The sequence below is a fragment of the Corvus moneduloides genome, chromosome 2, assembly GCF_009650955.1.
Source record: "Corvus moneduloides isolate bCorMon1 chromosome 2, bCorMon1.pri, whole genome shotgun sequence".
Classification (NCBI taxonomy): Eukaryota; Metazoa; Chordata; class Aves; order Passeriformes; family Corvidae; genus Corvus; species Corvus moneduloides.
Window position 1 is genome coordinate 105,605,259 of NC_045477.1, and position 25,515 is coordinate 105,630,773.

Here is a 25,515-nt window from a genome sequence, read left to right on the forward strand (position 1 = left end):
TTGGTCAGTGCTGTCCAGACTGGGTTTACACACTTACACCGAAGTATGAGGCAGATATTCCTAAGGGAGTGTAGAAGAAGTTGTCCATATCAACACATGTGCAGTGAGAGGAGGGACTCACTTTCTGCCATCCTCAGAAATGTTGGTCATTTTTCTCTCCAAAGGGAGAGAAAACGCAAAGATAGAAAATAGTGTGTGCATAAATATTGGTTATGGCTCAGCAAACCAGTCAGTGCAGATTTCCACTCACAGAGATACCAAGCCTCTGATAAGTGAAGAGAGAAGTTGACAGGGCTGATGACAGAAATTTTGGTTCCTTAAGGGAAACTACATTGTAATATTCAATTGAGGTAAAGGAGACAGGAATATTTGAAATTTCTGCGAGGAATAGAAAGTAATGGATTTCATTTCAGAACCAAGATGTCTGGAGAAACAGGTATTTCCCTGTTTGGGAAAGACTTACGATTGGATTCTAGTCCATGTTCTTGTATCTAGCACACAATGTAAAAGAGAAAAGCTGAAGTGTGCAGCATTTCAGCGAGTCTCTGTATTTGAATGGCTCCTTGGGTGCTATAGCTGGTAGCTGTAAGGAAGGGCTAAAGTCCTGCTGTAAATTATGCTGGAAGCCAGACTGATCCAAACAATCTCATCATCAAGGGATTATAAAATGACCATTTGACCAATGCTGCCATTGCAGATTTGATCTACAAAAGAGAAAGAGAAGGTTAGTATTCTGCACTGATTAATGTCATTGTCTGTGTTGAGTACTTAAAACCTTTTCCATAGTTCAGGTAACAACCTGCAAACATTTTTCTGTATGCAGAGTTACCCCAATACTAACGTCATGATACCAGGCATTTCAAGACACACCTTCACTCCCTGTAGCAATATGCTTGGATTACCTCTTAACCTATTCTGGAGCAGTATGTTCCTCTCTGGAGATGTTTTAAGGAGGCCATTTGATGTTCAGAAGAAAATTTATCTTCAGCCTTAAGATTAGTCGAGAAGAGGCAAGATGGAATGTGGGAGTCTCACTAGTAGTAACCGAGGGCATGGCATCAGTCTGAAACATCATGTTTTACTGTATTTGACAATTTCCAGCAATTAGTGGTGAAACTGATTTCTAGATTAAGGGAAGACTCATTGCATTTAATTTATTTTCTTCTTGTTTTAATTTACCAGGCTCCATCTGTTTCCCTACTTCTCCACTGCAGAACATCCTAGCTCTAAAGCAAATCCCTTTTTTTGTGGACAGAATGGTGTGATAGCTGCCACTACCTGTTTGTTTGTCTCTGTTTTCCACTCCTACTCTTTCCTCAGGCTGTCTAACTAGACAGATTGCCCTAGGTAGGAAACCTTCCCTATTAAAAACAGAAACAAAGGCAGTGTGTTTCCACTTAATGTTTTAGCTTTGACTAAACACTCAGGTGCATTAAATTTCATAAAAACATGTCCTAATGGGTTGTGTGTTTCAGTGGGTTCTCAGCTCCCACATCAGCTGTATATGAGGCCCCTTCCCATGGCTCCCTCTGCTAACAGTGATGCTAACGGTTAATCATGATATTACTTCTGGCTACTACACAGGCAGTGTCAGTGGGTAGCAGTCATGGCCACTTTCCAGAGGATTAGAGTGAGTGTATGGGGTGCTACTCTGCTTTTGCAAAAAACCTGCAAACTTCCAAAACCTTATAAAATCAGGGACTCGTAAAACAGCCTCCTTTTGAATGCTAACATGAGTGTATTTTAGCTTCAAGGAAACCAGAAGCGATAAAAACCGGTTTTAGTTTCACTGAGTGTTCCCTGTGGCCTTTCTCAAGGGGGGTTCAGCCGTCCTCTCTGTATTGAGCTTCTGTGATTCCACGTACAGTTGAGGCATACCGTGGTTTTTCTCTCCCATGTGATCTTCTGTTCACAGAGGCCGTGGATGTTAAAGACAAGTAAGGTGACAACTGGATCCCTTTATACACTTTGTGCACTTTATATCTGCGTGTAAAGAAGAGGTGACCTGTGTGGTCACCTCTCAGCATCTCGATGTAGATCAAGGGGAATGACTCATGCTCTCCTATACCTTTTGTACCTGTTATGTGAAGCTGATCCACTTTAGACTCCAACTGCTGCTACCAAAACTATTTTTTAGTGCTCACTGCAGAGAGCTGTTTGCAAAGCTCGTCCAGCAAAATGCTGAACAAAATGGTTCAGATCATTGGCACTGTGTAGTTTGGGGGAAAAGAGAGAAAGAGAAAGATAAAAACTGAGAAGTAATTTGATACAGTTTAGCCAACATGTAGATACTCCTCCTGGAATTTAACATTCAGGTATGATAGTATAAGGAATAAATGGTCTTCAAAATGAAAACTGTTACTTATTACCAAATAGGTCACATTTCCAACAACTGTTTCTCAATATGTAAATATAAGCTGTGATTGCTTTGAAAAATATATAATTATATATTCAACAGAATGCATATTTTTTCCCAGTGCAGCACAGTTAATTTTATCTGAAAATTAGTGATTACCATTTTGGTGCTAATTATGGAGTACTAAATACATCTTCAGTGTTAAAAGATAGACTCATCTCTGTTTCATATATCCCTTGTAGAACTCACTTGTGGAATTAACAATGTTGCTTTGTGATTTTAGAGGCACAAAATTTTTTTTTTCACTGAAAATGAAGGATTAATATATTGATTAGGACCTCTGCTTTTAATTAGGCCTACATGAGGGACCTTAACCTAAGCACAGAATTTTTCACTTACGTGCATGGATATTCTGTCAGTGCCCCTGAGAAATCCAGGTATGGGGGGCAGCAGAGGGAAGATCACAGTATAAGCTGCTTTTATTCTGGATACACAGACTTGCTTCTGTGCCTTTCTCTGTCTGCATGCCACAGAGATAACCCACGTCTGGTAGGGAACCACATTGGAGATGAGGTCTGAGAGAGCATGAGTGGTTTCAGTAAAGCATTATATAGAGCAGAAAGCTTGCAAGTGAGAGAGTACACTAACAATCTGAAAACAGATGAGTGTTATACAGAAAAAACCCCAAGTGGATACAACCTTTCCTTTGATGTGCAGCCCATCTCATTTCATCCTCCTGGTTGGATCTGTGAAATGTAGAAATGCTGGCAACCCTTTGTTCAAGTGAGAGAGCAAAGTCTTACCTCCTGCTATGTGAATCATGATACAATAATCCTATGAAGGCATTCTTCCACATACCTCATTCTAAAACATTTGGGCTGAAAAATTCACTTGAGATTGATCAGAGATGATGAGTTCAGTCTAGAAGGCTTGGATATAAACACTTACTGAAGTGCTTTGCTAAGTTCCTATTGTGGGGTGTGATCATGTGGGCTGGAGAGGCCAGCCTAGGGTCTTTAGGAGGAGCTGACTCAAATGTATGGATTATCCAACATTTTCATTAGTACCACTGGGGAGATTTGAATGTGGAATAATTTGCAAATGAAGAAACCAGAGAGGGGCAAAATGCATACCCAAGGAACATTAATATTCAACTCCAGAGCAACTTCTGTGTGAGCATATATGTACTCATTGCAACATTCTGAAAATAATTGCATACATATGTATGTTAGCCCCACCCTCCAGTGGCATCAATAGGTTTAACCTCAGTTTTCTGTTGCACTGCAAATTAAGGGAAAAGACTTTAAGAGTGTTGAACACATGGCTGCCATCCAACAACTTCAGTATGGCACCCTCCCAAGAAAGCGCTCCAAGGCAGCCTAATCAGGACAGAATTCCTGGCAAAAGTACATTTTGAGACAAGGCTCTCTCTCTTTTTCCAAAGTAGAAAACTCCTTTGATGGCAGGCACAGAGAGCATTTAAGAACATTCTCAGGTGCCTTTTCTGCAAATTGAAAAATCAAACTCAAAAAGTTGGGAAGGAAAATTGCAGGAGTCATTTTAACACTTTTCCTGATCAAGTTGGGCAGTGGAGACTGAGAAACAGCCAGCTGATTTCAATTTACTTCTCATTTTTTTCACTTCTGTCAATAGGTACAAGCTCATAACTGATTACAGAAGGTTTTAATGCTGCTCTGTAAACATGAATGGTGCCTTAAACTGTATCACAAAACTGAGTTAAATTCTCTCCTAAAGAGCCACTCAGCTTTAGTTTTCTACTAATATACGTTCCAAAATGCTGGTTTGGGTTTTGTGTTGGGATTTGCCCTCCCCACACACAGTATGTTTTATTGTTTCTGTACTGCTCTTCCTGCTTTGCACCGTCCAGTTCTGGCAAAGTGGCTATACCCAGAGTAGTGGTTTGTGGCAAAAATGCGATGTATTGGAGAAAAGATGGGAATGGCTCCATAAGCCAGCAATAATGTAACATCCTTGGTGTGCCCACAGTGCCAACAGGCTGCAGAGGACAGGTGTCCTGGGCTGTGGGGGAGCAACAGGAGCTGGCAGAGCCCTACAGGTTTTTCACTGGGAGGTAACAGAAGTGGCTCTAAGACACAACATCCTCCCTCAGCTCTGTGAGATGTGGTTTTGGAAGGAAGGTGTGGCTTCAGATCTGCTGACATCATGGAAATGCTTCACCTCCTTCTGACTTCACAGAAAGCCAAACACATTAGACCTGCCAGAAATGGGACACTCAGGAGTAAAAAGCACAAGCTGTTATGGTCAGATGAGTGAGAGCCCTCCCAAAAAGCCCAACCAGGATAAATGCATCTGAGGAACTTGAAAAATAAAAATTAGATGATGTTTTGATATTAAATGTTGAGTTTGGAAGATTAGTGTAACTTCTCATTCTCTAGACTAATAAACCTGGTGATTTTTTCCTAAAAAAATCCAAACAGCTATTCTAAACAAGAGCATTTTCCTCCTGTTTTCAGTACAGACAGCTAATTTTTTGCAAATGCACAAGTACATAACTAAAACATAAAAGCAGAACACACTAGTCACCCACATGTATCCATTCTTCACCCATATCTATCCATTCTTCAATTAGGAGACATAAAAAAGTAAATGAAAGTGTCAAGTATCTTACATTGGTAATAATTTTATCCTTTATTTATAGCATACATAAGATGGATAGGAGTGCCTGGATTTTTTAAGTAAAGAACACTCTTTTAAGACTCTTGTTATCTGATTCTTGTTCTCCTGGATACCATGTTCAGCAAATAGAAAAATAATATAATTCCAAGTGAGGAATGTAAAAAAAAAATTTATTAAAACTATATTAAACACGTTCTGCTGTCATAGGCGGATCTGTTTTCTTACTTTTTGTACTTCTTTTTTTTTAAAAAAATAAAGTTCAGGCCAAACATGAGTGTTGCATAGCTGCCAGATAGCTTAGAACATTAATTCTGCCATCCACTATTCCAAGGATATAGCTTCTTTGTGTTTAAAAGATGAAAGGGCCACAGGCAAACCAAACATCACAAGAACCTGGCAGATAAAATGACCCGTTAAAGAAGTTACAGAAACTGCAGCTTGTAAAATTATTCCCAAAAGACAACATCACTTCCAACACCCCTTGGGCTTTCACTGTTTGAAGTCCACCTTGAAAAGGAAGCAGAAGTGCATGCCCAGGCCTTGAAATAGTGTGTAAGGGCTCATGCATTCGAGGTATCAACGAGGTGATGCTGTGATGAGCACGGAGGTGACTGCCCAGAGCCCTGCTGGTAGATGATGTGCAGGAGGAACTGGAGACAACACCTACCAGCGGTTTTCAGTGCATTTCCTGCAGTTCTGTAGAAGAGAGGTTGAGGCAGAGGTAAATGAGCCTGGCAGGCTGGCAATTAATGCAACAAACCAAGTGGGAGCCAGGGAAAGCTACAGAGAGGGAGGCAAAGTTCTGCAAGCAAGCCTACTGAGAGAAATACGGAGAGGAAGTAATGAGCAAAACAGGAGACAGTGATTGTATTTCAGAAAGGGGAAGAAAAAGCTCCTACTACAGCAATTTTCTAAGGCACCAGGTGCTGCTCCATCTGCAGTTACATCTAGACACATCTCTGAGGCAACTGGGTACACGGGTTCATGTCCTTTCCTTCCTATGACTCCCACAGGTTTTGAACCCTACTATTATAGACCTTCAGGCTTAAAAATTCCAGTGGTTAAGTTAGAAATCTGTATTCATTAGAATAATGGGAGATCCCTAGAGAGAGCCAACACTTCTATGCAGAAAATTTATTAGCAGCAGGAACAGAAGCCTGTATCAGCACTTTACTGGTGGATAAATCAGTGGGTTTGCTAATGATGTTTCGGTTCTCTTGATTGAATTGGATTTGTAAGAGAAATGCAGCTGCAGACTGAATTGCTTTATATGACAAGAGAATAATGAATAGCCAATCCTGAACACCCAGGGTTTCTGTATATATGGGATAATTTAGCTTCCGTTCTTGTTGTTATTATTTTATATGCAAATGAAATTATCAATGCCTTTATGTAATAACTTCCTGGATCACATTTATTCTAGAGCTTTTGCCTGTTTGTGTGCAAGAGAAATTTCTTTCCCTCATTTTAGCCAGGGTTTAACCCTAAATTCAGCTCCTGCTGGAGCCTGTGGGAGTTTTATTGTGTTATAGATATGACCCATCCAGAGGACATTGAAAGTGAACAGAAAATATTGAAACTGCCTGTGGTAATGAGGGTACTATTATTTATTTGGAGATAGGGCCCATTACCTTATGCTATTATCTGCGTGTTACATGTGCTGGGTTTTGCATATTTGATGTTTACTTAACATGCATATCAGGTTCTTTTAACAACAGTGTTTTGGAGATGGTCTGGCTAAGTGCCCTCATCAGCCTCTTGCTAGGTCGTTCTCTGGGGTTCCAGCCAGTCAGTCTTTATGTGTTTTAAGCTCTAAATAGGCTACTGCTCCCACTCTGAAGGATCACGCCAAACTGAACCAATGCCCGCTGGAAAAGTAAAAAATGGGATGCCAGCTGGCCAAGAGAGCTGAAAAGAGAAAAAAGAGATAAAATCATTCTTACATCAAGAAACTGCCTTAGCAACGTCCTTATCTGCCGGGTGGGAATAGATCACGGTTGCCTGGTTGGTTTTCCAAACGGCTGAGCTCCCAAGTTACAGTTACTCCTTGCCATTGGAGGTGCAGTTGACAGAGATGTACTGTTGAGACGCACTATAAATTTAACAGATGGATTGTGAAGGCCAGCCACCTATCCAGCAGTTGTTTCTCCCACTAGGGGAAAGTCTTACAAAAGCTTCCCTTGGTGTTCAACAGGATCGTGGTGGTTCATTGCACTGCAGCTTTAGAAAGGTTTTGGGTGATTGGCTGCAGTGGGTAGAAACAAACTGGCAGAGACACAATTCCCACCACTTGCACAGCAATGAAGAAATTTTCTCTTAGGTAGGAAAAGAGGAGAGAATAATCTTCCCTCACCCACTGACAGGTCAGGGGCAATGCTGTGGGAAGGGTCTTGACACTTTCTGCGTTCAGCGTTTATGGTGCCAGAGGCACTGACCAGAAAATCTGGTCATCTCCATTAGTCTTTCTCATGTGTTCCGCTGGGAACGGAGCGTCCAGGCAACGGGTTCTGCCCTCCCTGTGGGAGGCAGACAGGAGTGTAGGAGCTGAGAGAGCATCATCAGGCTGCAGAACAGCATGTGCTGGGGTGGAGGGACACAGTTAGGAAGTAGTTTTTGTAAAAAAGAACACGGGGGAGCAAGAAGAGAGGTGGGCTGAAAGGAACATAGGTAATGAGAAGCCCAGGAAACTGCTCAGCTGGATTCTTGGAGATATAAAGTGTTATGGATGTGGCCAGAAAAATGCATCACAGTGCATATTCATTTAATTCCAGGTAGCTTTGTGGGGATGGCAATGGTGGGAGAGGCTGTGTAGGCATTTTTTCCTACATTTCATATACATTCAGATGGTATTTCAGGCCTTGAAAGTGCAGCTGCTAAGCCACTCAACATTTTAAAGGTTGCTCAGCTAAGAAGTATAATAAAAGACACCTCAATTTTTAATCCTGTAAGCCAGGAAATTAAAACAATGTTGGAAAATAAACACAACACAATTTTTGGACACGTTTTCTTTACAATTATTGTAATAATTTTGGGCACCCTACTAGAATAAAAAAATTCTGTATTGTACTTGAGAATCTGCTGGTTTTTTTCAGCATTTTAATGGTTTTATATAAATTCAGACTTCACAAGCCTGGCATGAAGGAAGTTAAACTAGCAAAACAAAATTGTTTAATTACTGGTTGTTAGTAAAATATTTTAAAAATTTCAACAACATAAGTAGTTGGTATGTTTTATTCCAGTAAGATGTGCTATCTTCTTGGTCTGAAGTGAACAATTCTGTCATGCCAGTGGGGACTATCACACTGCAGGCTGTGCCTGGAATGACAGCTTCCACAAAGTAACACAAATCACTAGTGGTGCTAGTTATTATCAATGCATTTACCACAAAAAAAGCTTTAGCTATAACCATGCCAGAGAAACAGATTTCATTTTGTTAGACTTGAAAAAGCAAGAAACACTGCTAGACTAAAAGAGCTATTAAAGAGAAGAGACAGTTAGGCTCTTTTTCTGCTTTCAAACAAGATTTAACTAGTGTTGACACAGAAAGTACAGGACATCTTTCTAAAGCAGGTCTGCACAGTAAAACATACTTGGGAAGGGCAAATAACTAATCTTGCTAAAAGTTCTCCATAAAGCACTTTTGCACTCTGGAGATACATGTTTATGCTGTCACACACTGGAGCTGTAGGTGACCTGAAGAGGGATCTGCTCAACAGAAAAAGCAAAGGAGGGAAAACTGAGAGCTTAATTTTGTATGTCATTTTCTCTATTTTCTGTGGTGATAGAGAAGAGCAGTTCTGGAGTAAGGACTTTCTATAGCACAACACAGCTGTTCTTTCTGATGTGTCCCTGAAAGAATTCACCATCTGGCACTGATGATTTCACAGCCTGTTGCCATGGGACCATCACATCATCACACATATCCCACACTCAGCGTCCTCTCAGAGCAGGACAGTACAATTGGCATGTCCGAGTCCAGCAGCAGCAGCAGAAAAAGGTGACAAGAACCACAGGGCCAGGACATAGTGACAAAAGCAGCTGCCATGAGCACAACCATCTACAGGGCTTCTCTGAGGAGGTGCCAAGGCAGGACTTCCTGTGTGCCCCCAACACCCAGGGCAGTGACACCAAAACAGGACCACAAACCAGCTGTGGCACTGCTGGCACAACTCTGTTGCAGAGCAGTATCAATGAAAACGTCATGTTTTGCTCAACAAATACTTCCTTGTCTTTAATGCAGTGTGGTCTGGCACCACTGGAAATCCTAAATTCATCAACACATATAGAGAAAATTGATAAAAAGTAGTGAATACTACTACCACCTTCCCATTATGCAGTCTTTTATTCATTTGATTGCTCTTGGTTTACAGTCCATTTCAGATTTATATTCTGCAGTCATGTAAGGATTAATCTGTTTGGAGAAACTCACAAAACTTGTGTGTTTCAAGTGCATTGCAGCATAACTGACTGAAGTTTTAGCACAACCTCACCACTTTTCATGAAAGGACAGCAGAAGGGGAGCATTCAGCTATTATTCAGCCATTTCATGGAATATACTACAGACCAAAAATGTGGCCTTTGATGAGTTATTGCTTAAATAAAAACAAACTTCAAGCATTTATTTCTGTTACAACAGTAAGTCCCTGCCTTCTGTCCACGGGGAAGATATTACAGGATCTTACTAATTTTAAAAAAGCTCAAGATACATAATCTGTGACTGCATTTACATTTTTTGCAACTCTCTGACTAAGGACAACTTAAATTTGTGACATTCCTGGTATTTTATTACACTTTGCAAGCGAGAAGCAGGCCCTGCAGTCTTAACAAGCAGACGTGGAGGTGACAGGAAATGGAATTTCCTATTTAGTTTCTGAAATGTATGAGATGATGTGGTTGCTGGAGGTAGCAGAAACCAGACATGATGACTGAGATCTTTTCCTGTCCAATGCAAAGGATGGGAGTAACACAGCTCTGTGAGTATCAAAATTGGAAATACAACGCACAGATTTTTTCGTGCTGGCTGCTTGTACAAGCCTAGATCAAAAGGGTTTACTGAATTTTGGGCCAAATAACAAGCTGGGTTACATTAAACAGCTTAGCAGTAGATGTGTTCCAACTTGACTGCTTTTGACCTTAATGACAGTAAAAAGTGACCAAACAGGAGGGGTTTCTGTAACTAGAAAAGAAAATGCATGAGATAGCTGAAAGCTGAACCTCAGGACTGGTATTTCAATCTTCATCTTCAGTAGAAGCATGTGGAAAGATTCTAAACACCCCTATAAACAGATCAGAAATCTGGTTATCTTCCTATGCCAACACCCAATGCTAGCTGTCTAGGGGACATGAATAAAACAGTACTTTGTTACCCCTTCCCAGATTACAGACATATAAAGACAGAAGTGTAACTTCTTTTTTAAGAGGCCCTCATAGATTTTTGCCTCACTTTTTACTGAGTCAAGAAACTGTTGCTTTTACTTAAAACAAAGTCTAAAAGTTAAGGAGGACCACTTTTAACTCCATTTAGAAAAAAAATCCCTACCAATCTGTTCCAGTTTTCTCATCCCTTCCTCCCCGCAAAGGTATGTCTTTGGGATGGCTGTAAACAACAGTCATGGGGATAGCAGCTACGTGTAACTTGGCTCTTCAAAAGGCTTTGCAGACAAAAGATCTCAAGGTAGTTTAGGGAACCAGCAGTGGTATTGGCATCATTAGGCTGAAAAGTATTTCCTTTTCAAAAACTATGTATGTTTGCACTTCGCTTGCTCGCCTTCTTAGAAGGATTCATGATTAAAGGGGAAAAAATTTCTTCTATGACTGTGTAATAAAATCCATGCACAGAGAATCTCAAGTCAGAGATTCAGTAATTCTCAGGAGAATTACTCCCTGCAAGTTCATGAGAAGCAAGTCTTTCTCCACTTTTGGCCATAAAGACTGCACCATTCCTGGCCTGTTGAAATTGATAGCTGAGACTGATGCCTGTACAACCAACTCCAAAGAATGGACTGAGTCCAAGCAATTCCTCTGCTGTGATAGCCAGGTCTCCAAGACAACACCCAAATAGCAGCGTCATGGTCTGTCACCTACCCACCCTGAGTTCCTCTGTATGTGTCACTGTGTGCCAGCATAGCAATTCCTATGTGAGACTATAGGAAGAGATGTGAGGCCTTGAACACACTCTGGCTATAACCACCCTTCAGAAGCAGCTGAGACTCCTTCACAGGCTGCTATTCTACCTAGAAAAGAGCCCATAAGAATTTATATCCTTTGGACTACCCATGCAGGAACAGAGGAGACAACAGGTTAGACAAGGCAGACAGCTGAGTAGCACACAAACGTGAAAAAATATTTTTGTCACAGCACGAATGTATTATTTATCAAATAATACATTTTCCAGGAGTTTACACTTTTAAGACACCACAATGAAAACAGAGTTGGGATGTTTCCTTTTGACAGACTGTATTTCACATTTTGGGCAATAATCTTGGCCCCTCTCTAATTCTTCCAGCCAAAATGTTCAGCCCAGCATGCCAAAAATCACACTTAAAACTCAAAATTCAAGCAGCTGATTCTGTGTCTTGCTTTTCTCAATTTCTACTCCAAGAGCTAAACTGCTATTAGTGCAACAAGAGATGAAGATACCAATATTTACGGCGTATTTCATGTAATGAATGAGAAGCTTTTACAAAGAGAAAGACGCAAGTGACCAAATCTGTATTATGTAATGTTTATGCTTCATAAAGGCTGTTACAGAAATTTAGGTTGCTTTTTATTATAGCTTTTTCCAAGTGTGAGATGTTTGCAGCCAGCCATTAATGAGACCCCTGTCAAAAAGGATGAATACTTACCCATAACACTGATTGAGAAAATGATGCTTATTAAAATGGTTTAATCTCTTCTCAGGTCACCTGCACTCACAGGCACACTGAGCTGTCAGCTGGGAAATAATTCTAAAAGAACAAGAACACTTGACAACATCACCATATACACCATATACAAGTAAGCATTTTTTCTTTTGGTAGGAAACAGATAATTGCTTCATTTCTATGATACATTTATATTGCACTCCTGAAAGGATTTTTTTTCTCATTTAAGAATACTTTCAGTAGAAAAGACCTATTACATTTTTCTCCTATCTTCAAAGCATCTTCAACCAATCACAAACTCTTCTCCTGAAAATAAGGCTGATTTGCACATAACAAATGAGGAAACCAGTTTCTGAAATCAAGACTGATTGGATGACAACTTGTGACTTCAGGGTAATTCCTGCTACTGGAGCTGGGAAAAGCTCACGAGAAACAGCACCACCAGCAAGTGAAGAACTCCCTTTGGGCAGGACTATACCAACAGCTGGCATAACTGAAAGCAAAGGTGCAACCTTCTGGACAAGGAAGAATCAAGTCTGCAGCACCACAGCTGCATTCCAGTCAAGGAACACTGTATCTCTGGGGGAAAGAAGTGTACACGTTCCCATGACTGAGGACTGCAGCATAATATGTGTGTGCAAGAAGGGTGAATATTACAGACGACTGAAGTGGCATTTTTGAGTTGCTGCTGCATTTCCTCCATGATCACATGTTTTTATGAGAGATATTTATTAGAAATGTAAAATGACACAGGAGACGGAGTAAAAGCACTGCAACCAAGAATTTCCAAGTTTCACTGAATTACCGGCAAAATGTGATATCTGGACAATGACCAGCAATGGCCCATCCCCTGAAAGGAGATTATTCGGCAGCAACTCTTAAGTCTGCAGTAGGGTGTTCCTCCCTTTCAGGCCTTAGTACATAGTTCCTGGGGAACAATTCATCCAGTTCTCTCTCTTTCTAACCTCACAGCATATTAAAACCCTCTTAAAAATACTTTAAAGAACCGAAGGCAAGGAAATTTCCTTTATATATTTCTTTTTATAAATTTATTTTAAATTTTATGTGAAGTAGGAAAGGAATTCAATGTTTATCTTATATGAGGTCTCTACAAATACTTTTGGAGACCAGAATTTCTGCTTCTGCTAGCAGAACCAGCTGGATGCAGAATAAACCACAGCAAGAATTGGAACTTGTGCTGAAAAGTAAGAACAACCCATTCTTCCTTTTTTTTCTGAACTGAACTGCACAGGGAAAACACCATCACCACACTGGAAACATTTCAAATAGGAACAGAGAGATTTATGCATGTTAATCTGCAACAGTGTTTTCCTCCAGTGGATGCAGCAACCCTCCCATTCACTTTGCACTATGTATGGTACTGCCTGACATTGCTGTGAAAGTCCTATCAACACTCCTCATGCTTCTCCGTATGTTAAAACCACTCCTGCTCTAAGTTCAATCTAAGTTCAATGCAGCAGCTAAAAGAAAGCTTTACCATCTAAGAACTGAAGCGTTCTAAGTATGGAAATTTGTTTATGTGAAAAATAAAGTAAATTACAAGGTATCAAGATGAAAATTTATTTGGTCAATGAAAGGAAACCCAAACAAAACACTGAATTTTTGACAAACGAGTGAAGACAAATGCAGGACTGTTAATAATCCTTTTCTCTCTCCTGTCTCACTGAAGTTTTTCAGATTAATCACACCAGAAATATGGCTTGGAAACTGGAGGCTTTTTAATTTCAGTGTTGAATTTAACTTCATCTCATCACATCTAAAGTGAAAGAGGTGGAAGTGACATGGAAATGCTGCTTTGAAAAAACAGTAACTACTAATGAAAGCAAAAATATTCCAAACTGCCCCACAGACTTGCTTTGTTGCAGCTGGCTGTTGCAGAGGCCACAGCAACTGCTGGGTGTATTACAAACTACACATGCTACAGAGAAACTCTGGAAACTCAGTCAGCATGAACTGAAGCTAAAATTTTAGTTGTGACCTTCCTCTGCTGCCAGGAAGGCAGATGAACACGTCACTATTAAACCAGCAGAAGGTTCCTTTGCCCTGGCATGGAAATGCTGCAACACAAACCACAGCCCTTCAGCACACAATGATATTTATCAGCAGAGCTTAATGGAGAATCCTTTCAAGTGTTCAGGGTACCATTTTCTAAGGAGCCACTGGTTTTAAACAGCCAGTTCAGCCTCTCTTACACAAACCACCAGTGCGCCTCACTCCACCTGCAGAGCTATTAGTGGGGCAAGCACAACTGGTCAAAAGTAAAGAGTGACAGAAGCAGAACCAAACAGCCAGTGCAGATGGATGAGCACACAGAGAGGCACATCTCTGTGCAGAGGGATGAGTACACATCTACTTGCTTATGTTTAAATTTTGTGCATGTCCTATGCACTTGGCCATTGGAAAGCTGCACCTAAAATGGACATAGCCCACAGGGCTACCTGGCTTCCACAGCTCCATATACATTGTTCAGATACAGTCTATCACTCTAATAAGCCTTCTTTAAAGCTTCAAGCCTTCAAGCCCATTGCTGCTTTTTATTAGAATGGCAAAAATGACTGTAGGCACTGGTCCCAATAGTGCTGTGTCCTCTTAAGTTTCTCTTCTGCTAAACAGATCTCTAACAGACAGGACCACATCAGGCTTCTGCCTGATCCTCCCACCCCTTCATTAAAACATTTTTCTGTATAATGTTGCTTTAGAGTCAAACTCCTGCCAGACAAGCATCAGTCTGGAAGAAAAACTTCCTGCTTTATTATAAACCTTTGAAAAAGAATTCAAATGTCTGGGCTATGGTAATTTGATAAGTTGCATCTTGGCCAGTAGGCTCCTGGTTCTCAAAAAAATCCAAGATTAGCAGACATAACACTTTCAAGCTATGCTGTGTGAAACAAGATCCTAATACTACCACATTAAATAAGACTAAAAAATGGGATCACTCAAATTCCTAAACAGGAAGACCAGACAATTCCTAAAGTCTTTTTCTTCTCTGCCTTGCTTTAAGTTTTCCCAGTTCAGTGGGTATGGACATTGTTATGTTTATTGCAAGCATGGTCAAGGCAAGTGGGCATCAAATGAGTGAATTTTAGACAGGTTTTATATTCCTGTCCCTTTTGTTACTACTTGACAACTGTATGTGGGTTGAATGGACTGTGAGCATTGCTGACAGACACTGTAAAAAAAAAAAAGGCCAAAGAAATACATGCTGCCTTGCCAGACTCTCTCCCAAAGCCCCAAACCAAAATCTGCAGTTTGTTCTTTCAGCAGCCCAAGCTGAGGCACCTGACCCTATAGCTCTGTGCCACGTCAGAACAAGTCCAGGTACTCACAGCTTAAGGGGAATAATGGGCCAGTATTTGGGCTGCTTTTTGTCACAGTTCCTATCAAAGATCAGCTGCAGGGCAGCCTCCATTGCCTGGATTTTGGCAGCTTCAGCACCATACAGTCTCTTCATTTCTGCCATGCGCCTCTCCCCAGGTCTTTCTGTAGGCGGCTCCACAGAACGCTCCACCCTCCTGTGCAGGTCTTGATCAGCCTCCACGTATGGGTCCTCAGCTTCCAGCTGCTGCTGCCTCCCTAGACAAAGAAACCATAAGAGATGTAAATTACTGGGCTATCAACCAATCAGGTTTTATTTTACTTCTAAAAATATTATATTTTCATATTTTTGCTGTGTCTAAAAGGCCAAAATCCACATGTTCTAGGATGCAGCTGCACTCATTTTGCATAAAGAGAAATTCCTACTAAATATCATTATAAAGCCAGGCTGGAATAAATGGGGAGAAATTAAGAAGGTCTTGGAATTGAATCCTAAAACTGTAGGAAACCTCTGTATTAGTACTAGTAAGCAAAAATCAACATTGCTTTGTTTCTCCCCAACATCCACATGCCCTGAAAAAACTAAAACAACAAAACAACAAAAACCCAAAACACAACTGCCCTCCCCCTCCCAAGAAAACAGAAACAACCCAACCAAAAAATCCCAACCCCTTCCCCATACCAAAAAAATCTGAACAAAAAGGAGAGTTGTTTCCAAAATCATGACTTAGCAGCTGAGAAAAGAAACAATGCACAGGACAATGCAACTTTAGCTGAACGATAGCCAAGAGAAAATGCAATCAGTTACTACTCTGTGAAAATGAACAAATGGGTCTGTCCTGTCTGCCATTAAGTGCATTCAATGAAACACAGCTATAAGCACTGTGCCTAGATAAACTGTCCAAACTCGGCCATTTCTCAAGACTTGCAAAGTTCAAAGCTGGCAGCCTTACTCTATTGCTTTGAAGACAAACAAAACAGAACCAACATAAATGCATGCATCAGGTCTTTTAAAGAGGATTTAAAACAATTCAAGAGGTGAAACATTTGGACCAATCTATCAATAAAAATTCTCTGTGGCAAGCCTGATTGGAAGCAAGAACTTGATTGTGCACATCCAAATTTACCTCCACTTCCTGGGTACTGCTCTGATGAAACAAACAATGCTGTGTGAAGTCAAAGTGCTATACAAAACTCCCCTCTTATGGGGACATTTCTATAAGAGGTAGAAAATCACCCGGCAGCTGAACTCAACAACAAATGACCATCCTCGAAACGGTGTACCAGGCACAGTTCACTACTATGACAGCAGTCGGGTTTTTTTAAACATCAAAAAGGACAGCATGTCCACAGGTCAGGATGCATCAGTCACACACAGGACATGCTTCTCAGTGTTTGGTGCCATGTACCTCTTCCCTCTTTCACCCTAAGGCAGAGATTTAGCTTCCACAACACACATGACATCTGCAAACCCTAACCCAAAGTTAAGTATCCTGACATTTCTGTGTCAAACATCTGCAGTTTATTTTTATACTGGAAAGTACTGTACTGAGCAGCCAACTGTCAGCCTTCCTAAAGGAATTATCCCCTGTACATCATTCACAGAAAACAGGTATTTTAAACATATGATCAGAAACTTCAATTTTGGGATCTGTTTGTCTGACAGACACAGAAAGCTTTTGTCCTGTCATTTGAAACACCATTCACAGTTTTGTGTTGGTCGTCAAAGGGTTTGAGGAGTTATTAGCCATTTATTCCAGAAAGCTGTTTCTGTGATTCTGCTTTAAGGGCACACCCCTGAATTAGGCTGCACTGCCAGAATTCACAAGGAAATATACATTAGAGTCCATATGTGTTTTTGGAAGAGTCAGATTTATTTGGTGTTGGGCCATTTTATCCAGAAGGTCTGAATTAAAGAAACTAACATTGCCTACAGAGGGCTCAGCACTTGGAGGACAAGGTATAGCACCCAGGCTACACCTTGAATCCCACTGAAACCAACTTCCTGGGACACCACACTGCTCACAGCTACGTAACATGCTATTAAGCACAAACTTGATGCAAATTACACTGAACAGTTTTAGACAGAAAAAAACAAACAAGCCCATGCTGGCAAACCAATGTCTCCCACTGTAGCTTACACAGCAAAACTCCGGCAATGCAATGAATTGAATCCGTATTTGTTAACTCTCTTGGGCCACAAAGACAATTCCTTGTAATTCTGTGTTGCCCATGGAAATTTTTTATTCTTTTGCTCCACAGCTGCATGGTAGAGACAGCTGCTTCCTTGCTTGTTTGCTGTAGAATGCTCTCTGGTAGCTCATTGCATATACTGATCCTTAAGAAAAAATAATTTCTCTGGAGATAGATAATGAATTCTTCTGTTTGGAAATTAAATGGACCTCTAGCAGAAGCTTTATGATGGATGAGTGGATTACAGTTTAGTGTGCATCAATCTCCATTTCTCAGCACAGAGTAGTTCATAAATCTGTAGATCTTAATTGTAACAATTAAAATAATAATACCCATTTAAACTCCATTGTCAGAATTACCTGATGAATGTCTGGAGTGTTTTACTTTACACTAATCAGAGGTACTGCCCTTAACTTTCTAACCTGACTTCTGCTATTCCATAGCTACTGGTTAAAAAAATCCCAGAGTGATTGTATTACAGAGTTTTAGACACATAAATCAGGTCTAGAATCCAGGCAGAGGCTTGGGACAGAAATCCACTATAGGCACCCACAGTTTTTTGCACCAAAGGAATTTGAGCATAGAACATGACAGCTGTTGCTGGTAATACCACTGCAGCTCTGTGGAATATGTTGTAGTTTCAGATCACTTATTTGTGCAGAGATACTACTGTGATAAACTCCACAGCCATAGATAAAATCATAGAATGGCTTGAGCTAGAAGGGACCTTAAAAATCATCTTATTCCAATCCCCCTGCCACAGGAAGGGACAGTGTCCCCCAGACCAAGTTGCTCAGAGCCCCATCCAGCCTGGCCTTGAACACTGCCAGGGATGGGGCCTCCAGAGTTTCTCTGGGCAACTTGTTCCAGTGTTTCACCACCCTCACAGCTGGCAGCACTATTTCCTTTTACGGACTACCAAGGAAAGAAGTCATGAAACTAAATGGGCATGTGAACTACTGCTTTTCCAAAACCAGTATTTCCAGCCAAACACAAATATAAGGAATTGATAACAGAGAAAGTATTGTCCTATTGAAATGCACACTAAACTTGCTTTGATGGGGCAAGGGCTGGGAAGTAGAACTGCTGTAATTTCCAGCAGTCTGGATCCTATCCATTACCTCAGAGTTTACTTTAAAAACAATACGAAGCAGTACAACTTGAGCTAAATGTGCAACTACCTCTTAATCAAAAAGTCGACAACAAGAATCTGACAATGGAAATACAAACAAAATTATAAACTGTCCATGACCCTGAGCCTATGGAGACAACCAGAATTTCTCTGAAGCAAGCAACACATACTCATCAATTAAGCAGATAGTATGGTTTATCAAAACACTAATTCTCAGCCTTCAGCAATGAAGTCCCCAGCTCATTCTCAGATCAGTTTCACATTCCAAATTCACAAGCCATTGGGCTGCTAAGTTATAAAAGTAAAACAAGTAATTTTTACACAATTCTAAGTAGTTCCTCCTTCCACTTCACACAGACTAAAATAAACAGGCTTTCTTTTACAGCATTCAGCTTCAACTACTGGCAAGCTTCCCCCAGTCAAGGAACAGTATTTTGTAAATGTTCACAAGATAGGCAGGCAGCTGCAGTGGTGGTTGGTTCCTGCACAAAGGAACAGCATTGCTGACGTTTTCCCAGTTGGTCAGTTCCATTTCTTTTCAAAGATGTTCCTTCTTGAAGTGCTTTTCAAAATTAACTTATTCCTACTAAGTCCAGCTCTGCTGGGAAGTCATCGCTACCTGGCCAAAACCAGTTGGGACATCTTTTTCCAAACACAGTAAATAGAATTCTTCAACCATGAAGAAAAAAATCCAGACCTGTCATAGTTTGCCCCCAGTGTCCTGGGTAACCTAAAATGGTATTGTATTCCATATCTTCCTGTGCCCAGGAAGTGTCTCTTTAAGACCCTGGATCTGGAAATGGAACCGTGGGGCCAGCAGGTGCCAGTCTTTTTAAACTCGGGGTTGCTCAGGCAGAGCTCTCTTTTGCCTCATGGCTCTCACTCTTTGCCTTTTGTTCTTGCAGGCAGAGAGCTGAGGCTCCCCTCTGGTTTTCTTTTGTGTTTTTTTTACGAGGCAGGCAGGTGTTCAGCCATCTCCAGGAGAGCAGGGCCCCATCACACATAACAGTGACTTGGGAAGACAAACTCTATCACTCCAAATGTCCCCTCCTTCCTTCTTCTTCCCCCCACATTATATACTGAGCATGATGTCAGATGGTCTGGAATATCCCTTAGGTCAGTTGGGGTCACCTATCCTGGCGGTATCTCCCCCCAGTCCCCCATGCCTCCCCAACTTCCTCACCAGCATGGCAGTAGGAAAAGCAGAAAAGGCCTTGGCTCTGTGTAGGCCCTGCTCAGCAATAACAAAAACATTTCTGTATCATCAACCCTTTGTTGAGTGCAGATTTGAAACACTGCCCCATACCAGTCACTGTGAAGGAAATAAACTCTACCCCAGCCAAAACCAGCACATCTACCTAACTCATACTATGTCCTGTGCCATCATCAGTAATTCTAGGCCTTATGAAAGAAAGTTTTCGATTCCTGTTTCTCCCTTCACCACTTTTCCCTCTTTTTATGGGTGACTTTTAATCTGGCGTGTACTAGCTGAAAAGTGAACAAATACAGACAACTACCTCCATCCTCAGGGACTGCCAAAAGCAGGAGAAACAGTAACTAGTATTAGCCATTCACTGCATTTCGGCCTTCATAGGCACACAAATGATCTCTTACATATTTTCAGCAAGACTATGACCTAAGCCCTTCAAGACATAAGCTATTTTCCCCATAGGTCCTTAGAAACTCAGATGCCTTGTTTCTCTTATTTTATAAAAAGGAAAGTGCCACACACTTTTTGTAAGTTTGATCCACCTTACATTTCTTTCTTTCTTTGTGATATCCTTTGAGAAGCTTAAGTAGTAATAAAAAAATAAAATTCCTGTCCAGAATTTATCCTTCTCTTATTAAAAGAAAAAGAAAAACTCCAACAAAACAAAGAAAATAAAACAACTTCAAAACCAAAACCCAAAGAAATTCCCTCCATGGAAGTCTCCATGGAGAGACTTTGCAACATTAAAAGGAGATAGAAGTAGAGAGGGTAATTAGTAATTATCTATGTCAGATTTTTAATGAAAGATTCATACCCAGCATTGTGTGATTTCTTGTACCATTTTTAGCTCTCAGTATTTATACATCCAACCCCCAGCTCACTGGAGCCTGTGATCATATGGCATCTGACAACATTTCTTATTCAGACATTCTTCCCCACAGGTCTGTAGGTGCCCACACTCAGCAGCCTGCCATGTGCTGCCCCACACAATGGTAGGTAAGGTAAGAAACCAAGGGCTTGCTCCTCCCAAGCGTTAAATGCCACTACTGACTTTCAGTTGCTTGCTTAGTTAATTAACATACTATTTTTCAAGGAAATACTGCACTTTCTCCAGTCTTGATGTGTTTTTAATTTTCCATGATTTCAGACTGAACTATACCCTGTTCACATATTTGTCTATTTTAAATGATGAATTATTTTCTGTTACTGCTGTGTGTAAACTTTGCAAGCTTTTTCATCTTAAATGCTACCTGAGCTGATCTTGAGCAGCCCACACTAACAGTTAAAACCACTACTCATTTATACTGATTAAAAACTCCTAGTTCTCTTTTTGAATGCCACTTCCCACGAGCCTATCTGCTGTGTTAAGTGTTCTGCCCACATAGGCTCCTCCATGCAAAATGCCAGCTTCTTCATCTTCCTAGAAAAGCCAAATACCTTTATCATAAACCTACATAAGAGGTTTTTTTTGAGGTGATAGAATCAGACCATTTTATTGCGCCCATACTTTCATGAAATGGGTATAACATGGGGAAGATCAAGATCTTTGCCTCAAGGAATTCCACCGAAACAGGGATTTAAATCAGGATTTGTAAACAGGATATTCAAGGAGTTTAATTTCTGCAGAGCTCTGCAGAGCTCTGGATTTCCAGAGGGCTGGAATCTCAAGTACTACTCTTTATCAAGTGCAAAGCTTTGCAGAACAAGAGTTTCCATCAGTGGGAGTCTGCAAGATACAAACAATTGTGACTTACCCCCACATCTATAAAGATAAAATATTCTTGGTTGCTAAAAACAGCGTGGTCTTGCTTGCTGGAGGGTTCCTATGGAACACTAAGTAACTTACAGAAATTGTGGAAACATGCTGAAAGAGAATGATGATTTTATAGCAGAATCAACAGCCTTGTTCTAGACATAAGCTGGTTAAGGGAAAACAGACTTCTTTTTAAACTTATTCTTAAATTTAAAACTTTGTGCTTGCAAAAGGTGTACAAAAGGATTCCCCATGACACCATGTAACTTTCCCATTTTTAACAGAAGTCTGATCTCCAAAGACAGCTAGGCCTTATCTTACTATGCCAGCAGTCTCATCTCTACAGAAAAATCAAATGCTGTAGCTGACTGGAAAACACTAACTTGGAATAAAAATTACTTTTGGTGGGAGTAATTGCCTGCAATGTTAAGCTTTCGGTCACCAGTCATGATGACCATGAAAGAGAACTACCAAAAATGCTGAGGATATGAAAGCTCCAAATATCTACACTGACAAAGTTTCCATCTGCCAGTTGAAGAGTGAATGAGTTAAAAGAAATGGACTATTTCACCACATATATCTACAAGCAACGCAATATTCTCAAGAAAAAAAGAAAACTTTCTCTTACAGGCTTTGAAGTAAGAGCAGATGTGATTCCTTGGCAAGCTTGTGGCAGTCTGAAACCATGGTTCCATGGACATTTTTCCTTCCTCAGCTACAAAAGCAGCTTATGCAACTTCTGCCCTCCTCCCTTAGCTGTGTGCTCCAGCTCCCAGGCCCCTCACGGATGATGTTACAATTGTCTAAGGGGCAACACAAATAATCCTACAAAAAAATAAACAAAACCAGTCCCCCCAAACAGACAAACAAAACCCCAAAACATTGTATTTAGTTCTAGTACAGTTCAGTGCCCTGGAAACACCAGAGCAGGAGTGAATGCATAGGAAGAATTGCCTGGCCTGGCTTTGGCATCAAGACGTGTTTACTGAAGCACAGCTCAACTGAAACCTATTGGTAACAGCAGGAAATAATCTCAGGTAAGAGAGTGGACTCCCTCAGACAGACTCAGTTGCAACAGGCTGTCTAAACAGACAGCAAACAGATTTTGCAAATCTGAAGTACTCCAATACCTACTCTTTCACTCTTTCAATTTTTCTACACATTTTGAAGAGGACAGTTCTGTAGAAACAGGGCAAAACTACTTACCAACACAGCAAGTGGAGAAAAACTACCTTTGAAATAAAAATGAATAGAAACCAAGAAAGCAAGATTAGAACGAAGGTGGTCCACTTTCAGGTTTGCTACTTAGTGGTATGCGTCACTTCCAAATTAATTAACCACATGTCTCACTGTAATTAATCTGTAAAATGAATCTAATAATTTAAAGAATTAATTATCTCAAATTATTTTGTTATTTGCGTTAAGTAACTGGCAGAAAGTTATACAGCTAACTGGAGAATAAAGAAGCCGATTTCTGTTTTAGAAATAGGATTAAAACCCAAGAAGGATTGTTGTGTGGTCTCCAAAACAAACTGCCAAGGATCCTACACAGAAATAATATAAGCCTTCATGTCCATATTTACATTAGCACTAGGCTACACTGGTTACTGCCCAGCTAAACATCAAATCACCTTTCTTTTATTTTTCTTCTATTACCTTGCACAGTGAAACCCTTAAAAAGGAATATTTTTAGCCCAACCAGAAAATGCACTGAAACAATTAAATCCCAAGAACATGAAACAATCAGCTAGTCAGTTGGAACTTCAAATGAAAGCCTGCTCTAGAAATTTGATTGCTCTAAATGTAATTCATAATCAGGGATTTGTTGATGAAGGCTAGAAAACACAGAGGTGAGCCCTGTGCAATCAGGGGTCTGTATCACACCAGAGGCACCAAGGTGTCTGTATGCTGGTGCCATCTGACAGAATTAAACTGATAGGAAGTTGCTGACTGACCACTGCTTAGAAATTAGTACAGGATCAGGCACTGGCAGCTGCCTCTAGTAAGGATCAAGTCTACTTCAATAAGATTAAATACAGACCAGCTGACTCTGCACTCCCATCCCCCAAAACAACTCCAATCTGTTACTGATGGCAACAATGCTGACACCAGACAAAGACAACACTGCTAGAGTAAACAGAAGGATTACTTAAATCTATATATAACTATGTCTTCACATACATTTATGGCACAGTCTGAGGAAACTGAACAAAGAAATGTTAAAATTTAAAAGTGTTACTTTAAAAGCAAACCAGAACACTGAAGAAACATGAGTTTCACAATAATTTTTTATGTGTACCCTGAATAGAAATTAAACACATGCACTTGGAAGAAAATGCTTCACGATGCACTGAGCCGCTAGACAGCTAAATAATACTGAGTTTGGTGCTTTCAGGAAAAAAAGAAAGAAAGTAGCCTGTGTCAGTCTTCTAGAACAAACTCACAAATTTGAACTTCACACTGAAATTTCTTTGATTCCAGATACACTACAGTGCTGAATTCAAGTTTGGTTTATTGTTTGATATGAGAAAGCTACTTTATCAAAAACACTTGAAAAACATTTTTTTGGAGAGCAACCTGCAACCATGTTGCTGATTTTCTGGAAGGAAGTATACTTAGGCTATGTAGTGACCTTTCAGTTAACTTCCAGGTCCAAAATTCAGTATTACCACAGACATGCAGAATCAAATAACAAGATCTAATCCAGAGAAAATTAATTTCAGCAAGTAAATACACTTTTCCTCCATGCTGCTATGTGTGCTGCCCGACCAAGAATTTGGAAAGAGACATCTGGAAAAAGGGTCATACTAAAGGAATCAGTGAAACACATCACAATTTGTGAAAGGAAGGGCTGAGGCGTAGCTTTGGAAAGCTAAGTTTACCTATGACCTTCTGAATTTCTCATTGCTCATTTCAGCATTCTAGTAAATTAAATTAAGTATACTTAAACACAAGGGTAATTGCTACGCCCAGTATTAAAAACACAACAAAAAACATTGGGGAAATATGCCAGAAGAAACCTGCAGATGTGCATTTATTGTACCTTCCACATAACGGGAATGTTTGACTTCAGAAGTAGTTCCAGGGTATGGTGTTGGAGCATGAGTCTGAGCACTCTCTTTTAAAAGAGACAGCTGGCATCCCACCTGGCAGAAAGTTAAGTTGTACTTCTTAGTGCTTGGGAGCTCCCTATCTCCTCTCTGTTACTTCAACAGGATAATTCATACATGAATGAAGTATTTCAGTGACTTTACATGAAGCCCATCTAGTCTGACAGCCTGCTCATGACAGAGCAGGGCGTCAGTACCTAACGCCAAGGGAAGGATGCAAAAGCAGGGAATACAAACCCCTACACATCACCAGCATCATCTAGTAGAAATGGAGAGATCAGAAAAATGCAGATGCTTCTTCGTGCACTCCTCCAAAGCCAGCCAGCTGCTCTGCGATCTACCACCTCAACACCTCCTCCATCAGCATGTTGCAGATGATGCAATCTTCACAGTCTGGACTCTTCTACATTTACCAGTGGCCAAAAATCCCAAGGAAATAACAACTGATGCATTTTAAAGTGAGTCTTCCAACGCTCACCACAACCACATCAGAAATTGCAGACCTTCTAGAAATCAAGGTATTCTGCAGGGCTTGTACAAAGTGAGAACAGCAGCATTGGTTTTAGCATTTGAACAACCACAGAAAAGTTGAGGCCCAGCATGCTCTTTGGAGACCTACATTACTTGGCAAAGTTACTACAATTTCTGTGAATACAGAGCTGACTTTTAGAGCAACAATCACTTCAGCAACTACAAATGAAATTAAACCCAGGAGATTCTTAGCCAGCTAAATTTGAACAATAACACTCAAAGGTGTAACACCCCTGTTATTTATTTCAGTAAAAATACCCATTTAAGGTTTAGCCTTCTTTTTTTTTACATTACCTCTATGATTTCAGTGTACCAGAGCAGTGTTCTGACAACTTCAGACACTTGTCCTTGGAAATATCGGGGGAAATTCCGA

At 40.5% G+C, this 25,515-nt stretch overlaps 1 protein-coding gene across 1 annotated transcript in view; it reads right to left on the bottom strand.

Annotated features, from left to right (window-relative positions):
• Positions 1–8,860: 8,860 nt before the first annotated feature.
• Positions 8,861–25,515, bottom strand: part of GEMIN8 (gem nuclear organelle associated protein 8) — a 33,240-nt gene continuing 16,585 nt past the window's right edge. Inside the window, exon 5 of the mRNA XM_032100682.1 lies at positions 8,861–15,471. Within this exon, the coding sequence (XP_031956573.1) occupies positions 15,221–15,471 (251 nt within the window). The 3' untranslated portion in view covers positions 8,861–15,220. The remainder of the gene's footprint in view (positions 15,472–25,515) is intronic.